Source organism: Callorhinus ursinus, unplaced genomic scaffold, assembly GCF_003265705.2.
Source record: "Callorhinus ursinus isolate GAN/ISIS: 27379988/994484 unplaced genomic scaffold, GSC_fseal_2.0 scaffold38, whole genome shotgun sequence".
NCBI lineage: Eukaryota > Metazoa > Chordata > Mammalia > Carnivora > Otariidae > Callorhinus > Callorhinus ursinus.
In genome coordinates, this window is record NW_027397100.1 from 14395673 (window position 1) to 14412182 (window position 16510).

At 53.2% G+C, this 16510-nt stretch overlaps 1 protein-coding gene across 1 annotated transcript; it reads left to right on the forward strand.

Moving 5' to 3' along the window:
• Positions 1 to 2450: 2450 nt before the first annotated feature.
• Positions 2451 to 5589, forward strand: SOX12 (SRY-box transcription factor 12). The gene has a single exon (XM_025876173.2). It carries the CDS (start codon positions 2931 to 2933, stop codon positions 3873 to 3875), a length of 945 nt encoding a protein of 314 aa, XP_025731958.1. The 5' UTR covers positions 2451 to 2930; the 3' UTR covers positions 3876 to 5589.
• The last annotated feature ends 10921 nt before the right edge of the window (positions 5590 to 16510 follow it).

Consider the following 16510-nt stretch of genomic DNA (forward strand, 5'->3'; position numbering starts at 1 on the left):
GGTTGGGAAAGGAGTTCATAGAAGGTAGGTTATTGTCAACGTACCAGTTATTGTGTTGGTTGCTGATTTAACTCTTTTTTTTCTTTTTAAGACTTTATGTATTAGAGAGAGAGAGAGAGAGAGAGTGTGGGCGTGCGCGCGCACAAGTGGAAGAGGGGCAGAAGGAGACGGAAAGGGACAGACTCCCCATGGAGCAAGGAGCCTGATGAACCCGGACTTGGTCCCAGGACCCTGAGGACATGACCTGAGCTGAAGGCAGATGCTTAGCTGACCGAGCCACCCAGGCGTCCCTTAACTGGTTTTTATTATATTGTGTATAAATAAATACAAAGAAACATAAAGTGAGTTAAATATGAACAATGATGAAAATGTGTCAGAGACAAGCAATTCTGTGCACCTGAAATGTAAGGGAATGGGTGGGCTACAGCAGAGAGTGGACGGGGCTGACCTCTCCAGAGAATCCACTTAAGCTGAGGCTAGAATGAGATGAGTCAGCCATGTGGGGATGGGGGTGAAAATTTTTCCAGGCAAAGGAGATAGCATGTACAAAGGCCCTAAGGTGGGCCCAAGCCTTCTGTGTTTGAGGAACATTCAGGAGGCCAGTCCCCTGAAACCCTTAGACCAATAGCAGCAGCCAAAGGGTTAGAGTAAGACCTTTGAGGGTTCTTAAGCACGGAAAAGACGGCCATCCCCTCATATGTCATTTAGAATAAAACTCATCTTAAATGGGAAAAGTGTAGAAGTGTTAGAAAATTTTTAAAAAAGATTTAATTTTCCCATAATTACTTTTGATACCTTTTTTGAAATAAATACATCCCGCCAATTTTATTTATTTTGTTGGTGTCTCTACGTTGTTAGTACCCGGGGTCCCAGATAACTAATATTTATTGAGCATTTACTAGGAGTCAGGGATTTGTTCTCGGCCATTATCCCGTTTAACTTGTACAACAACCATATGAGGGAGAAACTGCTTTTTCCCATTTCAAGGAGGAGAGGGAGGCACTGGGATACGAGTACAGTAATTCTGACTCCACGGAGGATTGAGCAGGCCAAGCTCCCGTTCTGAAGGTTCAAACCCGGGAGATCTCCAAATCTCAGCGTCCAATACATCTGCAGAAGAACCATTTGGTCGGGAGCAGGGCCTTCCCCTTCCGAGCGCCCTGTGCCTTTAAGAGTCGCCCCCTCCCGCCCGCCACGCTCCAGTTTCCCTCCCGGGCACCCAGAGCATCACCCCGCCCCCCGTGTCTGCAGAGCCGCACCTCAGCCCTTCCTCCCCGCCCCACACCCTCCGGCTGGGCTCTCTGCCCCCACCCGCCCGGTGGTGGGTGAGGTCTGCTTCCAGGCTCTCACCCTCCGCCCTGCACAGTGCCCACTACACCCCAGCGGAATGCCACTTTAGAGACTCTGATCCCGACCCCTCCCAGCTCCTGATTCCGAGGGGCGAGGCCTCACCGCCCCCTCCCATCGCCCGGGGCCCATGGCGCCGTGAAGGTGACCTCCCCCGGGGGGCAGCACACCGCCCACGGTGCCCGAGCGGGCTCACACGTGGTGAGCAGGGAGCGCGCAGCCCCTCCCCTCCACGCGCCTCGAGCAAGCGTCGCGGACACGCCCCTTGGCCTGGCTCCGCCCCCGTGCCCGCGCACGCTTCTTCAGACTCGGGAGGGACGTCGCGCCCTAGTCCCGCAACCGGCTGGTTGCGGTGTGGGGTGGGACCTGGGATGGGACACTCCCGCATCCTCGAACCTCGCCTGAGGACTGTGAAAAGCGGAAAGTCAGCCCTACTCAGGACCCTTGGCTGGTAGGCGAGATGCGCCAGCGAGAGGCGCTGAGCTGGGAAGAGAGAGCTGGGACCACGAGCCTGGGATTCGAGCCCTAGTCAGCTAGTCTTCCTTGTTCCAAATCCGGAAAGCGGGCGTCATATTCCCTTCTTTCCCAGGACTCTGGTGGCGCTCCAAACGAGACTTAAAAAAATGGTCGTTGGGTTTATGACAAAAAGCATTTGTCGAGCCCCTCTGTGGCTGGACCCTGTGTGTACTAGGCAGGGCCTACATCTATGAAACGAGGAGTCTGTCCCTTGAAGAGCTTTCCCGATCCTGAGTCCCCCCACATTCTGTTCTGGGATGGTTCAGAAAGACGCCTCCAAAAGAGGAGGGGGCGGAGGTCCCACCTGTCGGCAGGTGTCACTGAATAAGCTAAAATTTCAAAGGCAACGTGGGGCGGGACAAGCTTTCGGAGGCAGATGGGAAGCACGCTCCGCGTTCCCCCACCCTCTTTCCAGTCCCCAGCCTAAGAAAAGAAACCGACCTCATCAGACACCCTCCAACCCAGCCGCGAGACCGCCCAGCCCCGCAGCCCGAGCCCCGCCCCGCCCCGGCAGCCAGCGATTGGGAGATGCAAATACCAGCTTCTCTGCCCAGCAACGGGTGACGCGCCGCCCGGGCGCGAGGCGTGGCCCGGCCGCAGCCCAAGCGGGCACCTCGGTGTTTACACGGGGCGGCCCCGCGCGCGCCGCAGCGGCCCGCAGACGGCGAGGGGGAGGGGTGGTGCGCGCGCCGGCGGGGCCGCGCGGGGAGAAAGACACTGGAAGGCGGCGGGGCGGGCCGCGGCGGAGCAGGAGGCTGCGAGGAGAGCCCGCGGGGGCCGGAGGGTGCGATTCCTCCGCCCCCGCAAAACAATGTGCAGCGTGCGGCAGGGCGCAACTTGCCGGAGGCGGCGGGGGCGCGCCGAGCCCGCCTGAGACCGCGCCGCTGACCTCCCCCCCGCCGTCCGTTGGGCCCGAGCGCCCAGCTCCTCGCTCCCCAGCTCGCGGGGGCCGGGCCGAGCTGCGGGGCGGGGCCGCCCCTCCGTCGCTGCTGCCTCCTCCCCCACCCCCAGCCGCGGAGGATGCGGACGGCCCCCGGCGGCGTCTAGCGGCCCCGGGCCCAGGCGCGATGGTGCAGCAGCGGGGCGCGAGGGCCAAGCGGGACGGCGGGCCGCCGCCCCCGGGGCCCGGGCCAGCCGAGGAGGGGGCGCGCGAGCCTGGCTGGTGCAAGACGCCGAGCGGCCACATTAAGAGACCGATGAACGCATTCATGGTGTGGTCGCAGCACGAGCGGCGGAAGATCATGGACCAGTGGCCCGACATGCACAACGCCGAGATCTCCAAGCGCCTGGGCCGCCGCTGGCAGCTGCTGCAGGACTCGGAGAAGATCCCGTTTGTGCGGGAGGCGGAGCGGCTGCGCCTCAAGCACATGGCGGATTACCCGGACTACAAGTACCGGCCGCGCAAAAAGAGCAAGGGGGCGCCCGCCAAGGCGCGGCCCCGCCCCCCCGGCGGTGGCGGTGGCGGCAGCCGGCTCAAGCCCGGGCCGCAGCTGCCTGGCCGCGGGGGCCGCCGAGCAGCGGGCGGGCCTTTGGGGGGCAGCGCGGCGGCGCCCGAGGACGACGACGAGGACGACGACGAGGAGCTGCTGGAAGTGCGCCTGGTCGAGACCCCCGGGAGGGAGCTGTGGAGGATGGTCCCGGCGGGGCGGGCTGCCCGGGGACCAGCGGAGCGCGCCCAGGGGCCGTCGGGCGAGGGGGCGGCTGTCACCGCCGCCTCCCCCACTCCGTCGGAGGACGAGGAGCCGGAGGAAGAGGAGGAGGAGGCGGCGGCGGCGGAGGAAGGCGAAGAGGAGACGGTGGCGTCGGGGGAGGAGCCGCTGGGCTTTCTGTCCAGACTGCCCCCCGGCCCCGCCGGCCTGGACTGCAGCGCCCTGGACCGCGACCCGGACCTGCCGCCCCCCTCGGGCACGTCGCATTTCGAGTTCCCGGACTACTGCACCCCCGAGGTTACCGAGATGATCGCGGGGGATTGGCGCCCGTCTAGCATCGCCGACCTGGTTTTCACCTACTGAGCCCACCGTCAGCGGGGCGCGCACGCCCCCAAACCAGCTGTTTACATACAGGAATCAGGTATTGGGGCCCCTCGGAGGCCGAGGCTGGCACCCCATCTCCCGCGCAGCCTCCCCCCCTCCTAGACGTGCCCATCCCCCTCAAATCCAGACATGCCCCTCCCCCGCAGACACACCCCAAGGCAGCCCAACCCCCACTCTTTCCCTGACACCCAAGCCCCGCCCCGTCTTGCCCCCTCCCGCACAGCCACCAGCAGCCAGCCCCCCTCCTTTACACCTCACGTCCACTCCTACAGACCTGCGCCCCTCCCCCACCTCGCACACGCCCCTCCTCGTGGCCGGAGGACACGCCCCTGCCCTTGCTCCTGAATCCCTCCGCCTTCGCCTAGCCCGCCTCCTCTCTTGTTTAGGGGGGCGCTGCGGCTGAGCGGCACTGCGCGCTCCTCCCATGCCCCCCTCCTCCCCTTCCCCGAGCGCTGGGGCCCGCCCCCTTCTCGCGCATGCTTAATACTTCTTGGGAGGAGGGGGCCGGTCCCAGTCGAACCGCACGTCTCTGTGGCCCGCTCCGGGAAGAAGTGGGGCGGGTATTGAGCGATCCTGAGAAATCTTTTGATCCGGGAGCCGCGGCTTCTTTTCAACCCGACGGGGCGTCACTGCCTTAATGGGAGGAGCACTAGGAAGGGGGAGAAAGAGACTAGCTGGCCCGGAAGGGTTTGGTTTGGAGCTTGGAACTCTCCCTGGTGGCATACCCCCTTTTCCTTGCGGGGTTGCCCAGACTGACGTGCACCTCCTCCTCCTCCCCCACTTCATCCCCGCCTGCACACACACCGCTAGACTGCCTCCACAGTCTACTTTGGTCCCAGAAACCTCCCTTTTCTTTCCCCCACCTGGGAACTGGGAATAGGGTCTTCATCTGGAACTGCACCACGAGAGGACTGCCCAAGAAAACTCCGAACCAAGGCATTTTATCAGTCTATTTGGGGACAGGGTTCTTGCTGCTCCCCACCGCCCTCCAAGTGCCCCATCACGTCAAGGCACACTCCCAGCCTGGGCTCCTCCCTACGCCCACCACTCCTTTCTGTCACTCAAGTCCTGTGCCCACAGTGACAGTATTCAGTGGGAGAAACTGAGGCACGTTGGTACAGGGTGGGGGGTGTTGAGACTGAGGCATGATAGCAGCCGGCGTGGCAAGAAGAGCCCCACTTTTAAACAGCTGGTGAGAGAGACTATGGACTGGGCCAGTGAGACCGAAGGGAGGGTCAGTGTAGTGGAGGTGTGCCGTTTGCGCCTGTTTTTCCATGTGAAAACTCGGGATAGCGCTGCTGTCTGAGGAGGTTGTGTTCAGTTCCGGGGTGCCCTCGGGGACCCTGCCCCCTTGCTCCCCAAGTCTCCGCTCAAGTCCCGCCCCTCCGGCCTCGCCACGCCCCCTTCTGCCCTCACTACCTGTATCTCACCGGCGTGTGTTCACCCTCCTGGGTGTGCACACACTCTCATTCACACACACACAAATCTCAGGAACAAACGGTCCCAGAGTCCTCCTGGACCCCTGCCCAGGGTCTCCGCAGGTCTCTGCCCCACGCGTTCCCGTCGCTGACAAAGCCACCAGCTGCCTCCTTTAAGCTTGGTGCTCCGGCTCTGGGCCTTTCTCGCGCTCTCTCTCTCTCTCTCTGTCTTTCTCTTTCTCTCTCTTTTTCTCTTCTTTTTTTTTTTTTTTTTTTTTTAAGAAAAACAACAACAACAAAAAGACAATGAAAAAACCCAGAAAACGTCATGTGAGTGAAGAGATGTCACTGTCTGTGGTCTTGGAGAACTAGTCTAGTAGCTGAGGGGAGGGGTCCCTCTGATCTGGGGCACTGGCACCCACAGCAGGACTCCGCCAGTCTGATGCCAGGACTGAATAAAGTGTATTTGCCCCGACCTTGCCCTGTGGTTCTACATGTCTCTGCCTTTCCTCAACCCTCCCCCAGACAGTTTGCCAGAGGGACATCCATGTGACTTAGCACCGTGCAGGAAGAGCAGGGGGGTCCTCTGGCTCCCTCTAGCTCAGGCCTCCCTGGTCTTCATTAAGGATGACAAACTCATCCCTGCAGGGCCAGGCATGTGACATAAATGAGAGAGTCTGGCTCGACACTGGCTTCGTGACCTACCTCAAGGCGGGCAGCTGTTCACCTCAGGCCAGTCGTGACCTTGTGGGAATGCGGCCCACAGTGGGCAGATTGTTCAAGAGAAGGTAGAAATCTGGATGTTTCTATGAACATCTCAATTGGAAAATGAAAGCTGACTCAAATATTTTTAAATCCTTGTGGACCGAATGAAATAAGCATGCAGGTATACCTGGTCCGGGGGGCGGGGGGGGGGAGGGCAGTTGGGCCCCGCCCTTAATGAGAAGTGAAAAGGGTCGGGCCACATTGTCTGGGCTCAAAAGCCCCTGTACGACCACCACTGAGCACCTGTGTGACCTTGAGCAAATTCACTTCACCCTGACTCTTCTTTTCATGGGAGTAACATGAGGACGGTAGCAATACCTGCTTCAGGGTGAAATGAAGTTCGAGGTGAGAAGCATTTAATAAGATGCTTCCCAAAGTGTATTACTCCATTGTCCAGAGGAAACAGGGTCAGAGTGGCGAAGCAACCTGTAGGAGGGCCTGCAAGCAGCCAAGGTCAGAGTCAGGGCCCCACATTTTGGTTCTCTCTCTCCTTGTGGAGCGTTCTGTCAGGGTGCTGCCTCTCCTTCCCTGTTTGAATCTGCAGATGGTGTTAGGTTGTCCGCTCAGGGCCCCCAGTGGTGGGGGGGTTGGCCCCGGTGTCTGGCACATAATGGGCCCTCACTGTAGATTTACTGAATAACTAAAGAAGAGCAACGGCAACCACAGCGGATACCTGTCCTTGAGATTCTTACCAGCATGTTTTGGAAACAGGAAGGCCTTTCCAAAACTTTCTTCCCCTGACACCCCTCCCCCTAATCCCTCCACCGCCAGATCTAGTGAATTCCTAAGGTTGAACAGAGCCTGTTTCCCCAGTAAGAACCAAGGCCAAGTGTGCAGACCTCATTCAGAGAGGGTGTTTGGGGACTGAGATACCCACAGACAATTTAAAAGACTATAGCAGGTTTGGGAGGGCTGGGTTCCTACAGAAAGGGGGTCTGGTTGAGGAAGGTGCAAAAATTATAGTGACCGTTCTCTCTCCGCCTCTGATTGAAAGCAGGATGTCCTCCCCCCCCCAAAAAAAATCCTCTAGGAAAGAATTGAGAAGGTGAGAAAGAGCTAGGTGCCACCAGAACCCCCGTGAAGGAAGGACTTGCCTGGCTGTGAGAAGTTATGGTCAGTGGATAGCCTCCAGCTGCCGAGAGCCCCTTGACCCAGGGCAGCCTGCATCTGGTGTCCCAGGGAGATCAGGTATATAAACAAACGCCTGGCCATTTTGGTTCAGGGTGGGGGCCCTCACCTCCCCCTTCAGACACCCACCCAGGGCCCCTCCAGGGTGGCCGAGGCTCTGCCAGGCCTGTAGTGCAGTTTGACCCCCTGTACCCAATCCTGCTTCCTCCCTCTTCTTTTCACAGGTGTTTATACCTAATAAATATCTTGCACCCCAGACTCTGTCTCAGCGTCTGTTTTCGGGGAACTCAGTCTGCAACGGAGGGTGTGAGGGGGTCAGAGGGACCCGCAGCTGGGCACTTCTAATGGCCCTGACCTTTGGAGGGGTCTCTTCTCTTCACACGGGCCGGCAGCCCCTGCCTCAGGGCTGCACCCTTTCCAGTGGGCATCAATGAGAAACTGCAGCCTCAGCCTACCTGTGACTGCAGATCCCTCCCCTGGTCAAAGCTGGAGAGAGGGAGGTGGTCAGTCTTCTTGTCCTTCAGAATGCCGTGGGTGGGTAAAGTGCCTGGCTAGGGATAGCCCTAGATCGCTGTGGCACCTTGGGCAGGGCTCCTTTGCAGGCCCCAGTTTCCCCATATGTAAAGTTTTGGAGGGGAAAGTAGGAACAGAAGAGAGACCATTTATTGTTACTTAGTGCTTCCCATTTCAGAAGGAAATGGATTCTGACCTGGAAAAGGTGGGGAGAGACCTGCTTATGTGGACTCTGGGGACACCTAGAGGCTGAAAGAAATAGGAAGCATTTGAGGGTGGGGGTGGGGTGTGTCCCACTCCAATCTCACTGGGTTCATGCAGTCATTGACTCATCCCCATGGGATCCCATACCTGGGCTATTTGAACCATCTTGGTTCCAAGGCTTTAAAAACAGGTATACGCTGAGGTGTTGGTTATCTATTGCTGGGTAACAAATTGCCACAAATGTATCAGCCTAAAATAACACACATTTATTGTGTCAGTCTCAGTCCTGTGGGCCAGGAATCCAGGCATGCCTTAGCTGGGTTCTCTGCTCAAGATCTCCCAGGCTGTCAGGGGTGCCACTCTTGAATCCTGAGGGCCACTCCCAGTGTCTGTCTTCCCAGGCTCTCTCACAGAGTGGCACCTAGGCTTTTATTAAGTAAGTAAGTAAGTAAGTAAGTAGTCTCTGTGCCCAACATGGGGCTGGAACTCCTGACCCCAACATCAAGAGTCACGTGCTCTAGTGACTAAGCCAGCCAGGTGCCCCAGGGAAGGCTCTCTTTTAAAGGACTGACTGGAGGTAAATACCCAGTAGTGGAATTGCTGGATCGTATGGTAGCTCTATTTTCAACTTTTTGAGGAACCTCCACAATGAATCATGGAACACTACATCAAAAGCTAATGATGTAATGTATGATGATTAACATATCATAATAATAATAAAAAAATTTTAAAAATTTAAAAAAAAAGGACTCACTTGATTAGATCGGGACCACCCAGGGAAGTCTCCCTTCTAATTAACTAAAACTCGGCTAATTTGGGACCTTAATCACATCTGCAAAATCTCTTCACCTTTGCCATATAATGTCACCGAAAATCAAGAATGACATCCATCATACTCACTGGTCTCACGCACACGGAGGGTAGCAGGTTATGTTGGGCATGCACACCATGGGGCGGGGGGAGTTTTGGAGCCATCTTAGAATTCTGCTTAACATAGCTGTGGATTCTGAAGTCCGCATCTCCAACCTGGTGTTGCCAGACCGATGTCTAGCTGCCTCCTTGTCATCTCCACTGGAATGTCTAACTGGTACGTCAAACTTGGCATGCCTAAACATGAATTCCTGTTTCCGCAGTGCTTCCAAGCCTGTTGCCCACCCCACATCTTCACATCTCGTGTGATTAAAAGGCCAACAACCTGTTGGTCATCTTTAGCTCCTCTTTTCCCCCATAACTTCATATCCCTTATCCCCGTTGGCTCTACTTCCAAAATGGGTCCTGTGTCCTATCACGTCTCACCTTTTCAATGGCCACCCTCGTGGTCCCGTCCACCTTCCCCCTCCCCCGCCCATCTCTTGCCTGGTATCCCGAACCAGCCTCCTCACTGGACTCCTTGCTTTCTCCTTTGCCTTAATCACAGTCTTGTCCACGCAGCCAGAGGGATCTGGTTAGACTATAAATCAGACTATGTCCCACCTCTGCTCAAAACCCTCCCCTGGTGCCCATCTTATTCAGACTAAAAGCCAAAGTCCTCAGCATGGCCTGCAAAATCCTATGTATTCTAGCTTGTGGCCCCCCGTGGGACTCCTCTCCTATTGCTTTTCCCCTCCCGTGCCATACCGTAGCCTCGCTGGCTTCCTTGCTGTTCCCTAAAACTACCAAGCACATGCCCACGTCAGCCCTTTTGAATAATCAGCCCTTTGCTGTTCACTCTGCTGGAAATGCTCTTCTCCCAGATACCCACAGGGCTTATTCCCTCACTTTTTTGGGTCTTGGCTCCAACGTCACTACCTCAAAAAGGTCTTCCCTGATCGTTCTTTTTTTTTTTTTTAAGATTTTATTTATTTATTTATTTATTTATTTATTTATTTATTTATTTATTTGATAGAGAGAGACAGCAAGAGAGGGAACACAAGCAGGGGGAGTGGGAGAGGGAGAAGCAGGCTTCCTGCGGAGCAGGGAGCCCGATGCGGGGCTCGATCCCAGGACCCTGGGATCATGACCTGAGCTGAAGGCAGACGCTTAATGACTGAGCCACCCAGGCGCGTCTTCCCTGATGATTCTTGTAAAGTATCATACACACACCCTTACGCTATCCCCTTACTTTGCTTTATTTTTCTTAATAGCATTTATCACTGTGGTATTTATCATATACAATTTGATATTGTATCTCTCTCTCTCTCTCTCTAACTAGTATGTCAGCTTCACAAGGAAGGAATGGCTTCTACATTGGACTCCTTGCCTTAGCTCATTCAGTCACGCATTCATTCACCCATTCAACATTTATAAAGGGTCTGCTTTTGCCAGGCTCTGTGCTGGATGCTGGAGTACAAAGGTGAAAAAGACAGACGTGGCCTGTCTTCACTGAACTCACAGTCCCGAGGAGGAGAAAGACACATAAACAGGGGGATGGAAATGCATTGATGGAGGTGGACAGTGAGGCTGGGGGCACACAGAGGAGGCACTTAATCCAGACATGGAGCAGGGCGTGGTCAGATCACTTCCCGGAGAAGGTGATATTCAAGCTGTGACTGAGACCTCAGTAGGCTGACGTGGTTTTAGAACACGGCTACAAGTTCTTTGACATTCTTTCCGTAAATTTCCTTCCTCTTGAGTCTGGGCTGGCCTTCCTGATCCACTTGTAACCAACAGAATGTAGCGGAAAGATGCTGTAGGTTTCTACACTGAGCCACCAAATAAGAAGTCCAACACCCCTAAGATCGTCATGCAGTGAAGAAGTCCAAAATACGTGGAGAGACACCACCTAGGTGCTCCAGGTGGTGCAGGCACCTGCTTAGGTGCCAGACACATGAGCGGAGGAGGCTCCAGGTGATTCTAGCCCCCAGTCATTCAAGTCACTCCCAGCTGAAGCAGTGTCTTCCCAGCTAAGGTTCAGCCATCATGGAGCAGAGACAAGCCAGCCCCTCTTTTTTTTTTTTTTTTTAAGTCATCCCCTCTTACCCTGTCTGAATTTTTGACCCACAGAGTCCATGGTCGTAGTGAAATTGTGGTCATTCACACTACTAAGTTCTGGGGCAGTTTGTCATGCAGCATCTATAACTAGAACAATAAGTCTAAGCTGATTCAGAGGAAGGAAAAAGCTTCCTAGACACCAGTAACCTGCAAGTGGGAAGACTCAGCAAGAGACAAGGGCGTGGAAGGGAGTTGGCTGTGGCTGGAGGAGGTGGTAGGGAGAGAGGAAATGGACTGGCAAGGACGGGAAGCACCTGGAGGGCACTGGGACCTCGTCCTGAGACTCCACACTGCAGCCCATGGGCTCTCTTTAAAGATTTATTTATTTATTTATTTATTTATTTGAGAGAGAGAGAGAGAGGGCGAGCGTGCATGGGCGCTCGTGTGGGGGAGGGGCAGAGGACGAGGGAAAGAGAAACTCAAGCACGCTCGGAGCTTGAGCATGGAGCTGGCACAGGGCTGGATCTCACGACCTTGAGATCACGACCTGAGCTGAAACCAAGAGTCCGGCGCTTAAAGGACTGCACCACCCAGGTGCCCCCGAGCCTAAGGGGTTTTATGAAAACAAACATGACTGGGGCGCCTGGGTGGCTCAGTTGGTTAAGCCCCTAACTCTTGGTTTCGGCTCAGGTCATGATCTCAGGGTCATGAGATCGTACCCCACGGCCAGCTCTGCGCTCAGCAGGGAGTCTGCTTAGGATTCTCTCTCCCTCTCCCTCTGCCCCTCCTCCTGCTCTCTCTCTAAAAATAAATAAATTCCCTCACTCACCACTCCAGCCACACTGGCATCCTTGAGTGAACTAAGCACATCAGGCAAACTCCTATCTCAAGGCGTCAGAGCCTTTGTACTTGTCTGTGTAAAAAGAAAAGAAAACAAACGTGACTACCTCTGAAAACCTTTCAGTGGCTCCCCATTTCCTCAGGATGAAGGTTAAGATTCTTGGCCTGGCATTCAAGGCCTTTTACAGTTGACTTTTTTATTGTTTTATAGACTCTTCTTCAGCTACCAGCTCTTCCCTAAAGCTTGGCCTTAGCCATGCCAGGTCATTCCCCAAGACAATGCCCTCCTATGCAATTTGTCTTTGCTCTTATTGAGTAATTAGAGGGAATTTGGGCTAATCATCTTGCCTTTTGAGGCCTTAGTTTCCCCATCTATGCAGTCAGGTGGTTGGACCAGGAGTGTTTAAGAGCATATCCAGTCTGGCATTCAGGGAGCCTATGAAAAGGGGGGGGAAAGCTGCTTGCAGCCAAACCTGCCTATCTAGCTTCTTTTAGGTTGCCTAGCAATGGATGCCAAACATCTCCCCCATTCTAGGAGGTTTCTTAGCAACCCAAGTTCTCACCCTCAGTTGTTTTCAGGGTTTTCTGTTAACTAAATGAATGTGAAGTTCTGTTCTTTCTCTTCCAAGAAAATCTGCAGCCAAACCTCTCTTTGGAGACCTGGATCTCATTGGCCAGAACTAATCACATGGTTTTGTCTAACTTCAAGGGAACTGAGAAATGTATGTGATGCACATGGGAATTTGGTGAGCAGTCTATGTCTCTACCACAGTGTTTAAATAAAACCTCTTTGACAAGGCGACAGATGAGCAGAGGTCTGAATAAAGCCAGAAGCTAGCCATGCAGATATCTGGAGAAGGATCAATAAAAGCAGAGACACAGACAAGTACAAAGGCTCTGATGCCTTGAGAAAGGAGTTTGCCTGATGCGCTTAGTTCACTCAAGGATGCTGGTGTGGCTGGAGCGGTGAGTAAGGGAATGGAGGAAGAGGAGATTATGGAAGTAAGTAAGGTTGTGGGGGAGGGGCAAACATAGGCACTAGTAAGAACTGGTTTGGGGGTGTCTGGCTGGCTCGGTTGGTTAACCGACTGCCTTCAGCTCAGGTCACGATACCAGGATCCTGGGATAGAGTCCCACGTCGGGCTCCCTGCTCAGCAGGGAGCCTGCTTCTCCCTCTCCCTCTGCCAGCAGTTCCCCCTGCTTGTGCTCTCTCTCTCTCTCTCTCTCTCTGTCAAATAAATAAATAAAATCTTAAAAAAAAAAAAGAACTGGTTTGGGATAGTCATTGCTGCATAACAAAGCATCTTTCAACTTAATAGCTTAACGCTTTTATTATCTCCCATGATACTGTGGGTTCGAGGGATTCAGTGGGATAGTCCTGCTGGTGTGATGTCATCTGGGGGCTCAAGTGGGCGGACATGTCCGAGATGACTCACTCACACCATGCTGTCCCATACAGTGTTTGGTGCTAGCTGTGGGCTGCAAGTTTGGCTGGAGCTGTCAACCAGGGGACCAGCATGTGACCTCTCTATGTGGCTTGGGCTTCTTCGGCATGAGGACTGGGGTCCAAAAGGGAGCTTTCCAGAAGTGAGTGTTCCAAGAGGAAGGAAGAGGAAGCTGGTCTTCTTGAAAGCTAAGTCCACAGCGTTGCCTTCGCCACATTTGGTTAGTTGAAGCAATGGCCGGGTCAGCTCAGATTGAGGAGAAAGAAACTCCACCTGCCACGAAGGGCAGAGTGACAAAGAGTTTGTGGCCATCTCTAATCCACCACAGTTTTCTCCTTTCGGCCTGAGTAAGATGAGATGTCATCAGAGGGTTCTGACCAGGGAATGAGACTCCCCTATGAGAATCTGATTCATGCTCGAAGGATCACTGTGGCTACAATGTAGAGAAGAGACCACTAGGGAGCAGGGCAAAAGCACCAGGTGAAAGGGGATGGATAATGGGTGTCTGAGATGACACTCATGCTCAAAGTCGGGCCCTGGCAGCAAGGTTTGTCCCACCGACACCTGACTGTCCAATATGACGACCACTAGCTGCATGTGGCGATTTAGACTTAAGTTTATTTTATTTATTTTTTTTTAAAGATTTTATTTATTTGAGAGAGAGAGAATGAGAGAGAGCACGAGAGCGAAGAGGGTCAGAGGGAGAAGCAGACTCCCCGCTGAGCAGGGAGCCCGATGTGGGACCCGATCCCGGGACTCCGGGATCATGACCCGAGCCGAAGGCAGTCGCTTAACCAACTGAGCCACCCAGGCGCCCTAAACTTAAGTTTAAAGTAATTAAGGTTAGGGGGCACCTGGCTGGCTCGGAGGGTAGAGTGTGTGACTCTTGATGTCAGGGCTGTGAGTTCAAGCCCACATTGGACATAGAGCCTACTTAAAAATAAATAAGTAAATAAAGTAATTAAGGTTCAATAAAATTTAGAATTCTAGTCATCAGCTCACTAGCCACATATCAAATGCTTAATAGCCAAATATGGCCAGTGGTTCTGTTCAAGCTGCACAGATCTAGACCATTCCCATTTTTGCAGAAACTTCTATTAGATAGCATTGGCTTAGTAAACCTTCTCATCTCTTACAGGGTTCTATGTCTAAAATCTTTTTTTTTTAAGATTTTATTTATTTTATTTGAGAGAGAGAATGAGAGAGAGAGAGCACATGAGGGGGGGGGAGGGTCAGAGGGAGAAGCAGACTCCCTGCTGAGCAGGGAGCAGGGTGCGGGACTCGATCCCGGAACTCCAGGATCATGACCTGAGCCGAAGGCAGTCGCTTAACCAACTGAGCCACCCAGGCGCCCTATTTCTAAAAATCTTTAACTACAACGTCCCACACTCTGACCTCAGGCTCCCTTTCTTCCCATCTACCTATTTTTGGACTTCATTGAGCTCCTCCGTCTGGAATTCCTGTGTCTTCTCCAGATCCATCTGCTCTCCTCCTGAGCTGCCTTGGCATCCTTCCCCACTGAGCCAGGATCCATCCTGAGGTTCATTATGGGATCTGTTTTCTCCTCAGCTCTCTGCATCCCATTCACCTCCCCCCCCTTTCTGCTCCACCTATCCTGGAGAACCCTCACCAAGGAGCTGGGGTACCAGCAGCCTCCTGCTTCATTCCCATTTCTCCGGACACTGTCAAAGAAAGTCACAGCCATGCACTCTATTGTCTCTGCAGATCATGGCCTCAGAGCCATCAGAGCCAATTCAGATTCTGCCACATTGTGACTGAATGACCTCAGGTGGGTGGCCTCAGGCAAGTGACCTCATAAGATTATCCTGAAGACAAATTATGCTGACACATAGTAAATGCTCAGTAAGTAACATCTGTCATCACCACCACCATCATTATTATTGATTATTCCAAATCTTTACCACACTTTGAAAAGATTGTGGTAAAATTTACATAACATAAAATTCATCATTATTGATAGTACATTCACAGTGTTGTGCATCCATCACCACTATCTAGTTCCAGAATATTTTTATTGCTCTAAAAGGAAACCCATGAAGCAGTCACTCCCCATTCCCTCCTTCCCCCAGCCCCTAGGAACCAGTAATCTGTCTTCTGTCTCAGATGGATTTTCTGACTCTGGCTATTTCATATATACAGAAACATAAAATATATGGCCTTTTGTGTCTGTTTCACCACCCTTTTTAAGCCTCCTGTTGAACTAAAACCTTCCTCTTTCTTTTTTTTAAATAATTTACATTTTAAGCAATTGCTACACCCAACATGGGGCTTAAACCCACAACCCCAGGATCAAGAGTTGCATGCTCCACTGACTGAGCCAGCCAGGCACTCCTAAAACCTTCCTCTTTCTTAATAGATGATGCTTCTTGTTTTTCTCCAGAGCATTCAATTTATCAGATGTCTTGTCACTCAACTCCCTGCCCTCCTGACCTATAAACTAATGCAACAATAATAGTAGTAGCAACAATCATTTGTTGAGGTCTTACTCTGTGCCAGGTGCTTCACTAAGGGTCTTATGTGCATATCTCATTTCACTCTTATAACCCCTCTGAGAAGCAACCACTAATAATATCTCTAATTTATCGTCAGGGAAACAGAGGCTCAGAGCAGTTAAAGCATGCATGTAGCGAGTGGCAGAACCAAGATTCAAACCTGGATCTGTTTCATGCAGAATTCAACTCATAAAAACCACACTGTATCTCTTCTCATTGGCCACCCTCCCTCCTTCCCCCCGGGTCTCAGAGGATACTGGATCCTTCCTGTGCTGGCACAAAGCCCATTCCTCCTGTAAATTTGACCTCATCCCTTCCCATCACCTCTGGAACCTCATCCATCCCCTCTCCCATTATCATCAGAGCTGAAATTGATTTAAACAGTTGTGGACTGGAATCATCTGGTTGCTTCTTCACTTGTCTGATGCCTGAATTGGGATGACTCAAAGGCCAAGTTTAGCTAGGACTGGTAACTTCATGTGGGCTCTCCATGTGGTTTGGGCTTCCTCACAGCATGGCAGCCTCCAGGTAGAGAGACTTCTTCCATGGCTCCTCGGGTCACCAAGAGCCAGAGTTCCAGGGGAAGTGCGTGTCCTTTTATGTCCTAGCCTTGGAAGTTGGAGCATCACTTGCCCCATGCAGTCATCAGCTAATTCAAGAAACAAAGAGAGGGTATGGAGATCCCATCTCTCTATAGGAGAAGTGCTAAAGAATTTGTTGCCATGTTTTAAAACAAGCACAGGTTGTTTCCAGTCTTCTGCTATTCCTGTAGTTCATTTTACCCCCTAACATCTCTTGGATCCATTCATTTCTCTGCAAGCCTACTAGGCCACGACATAGTCATCTCTGATATGGAGGCTCCTCCCTGATCTCTCTGC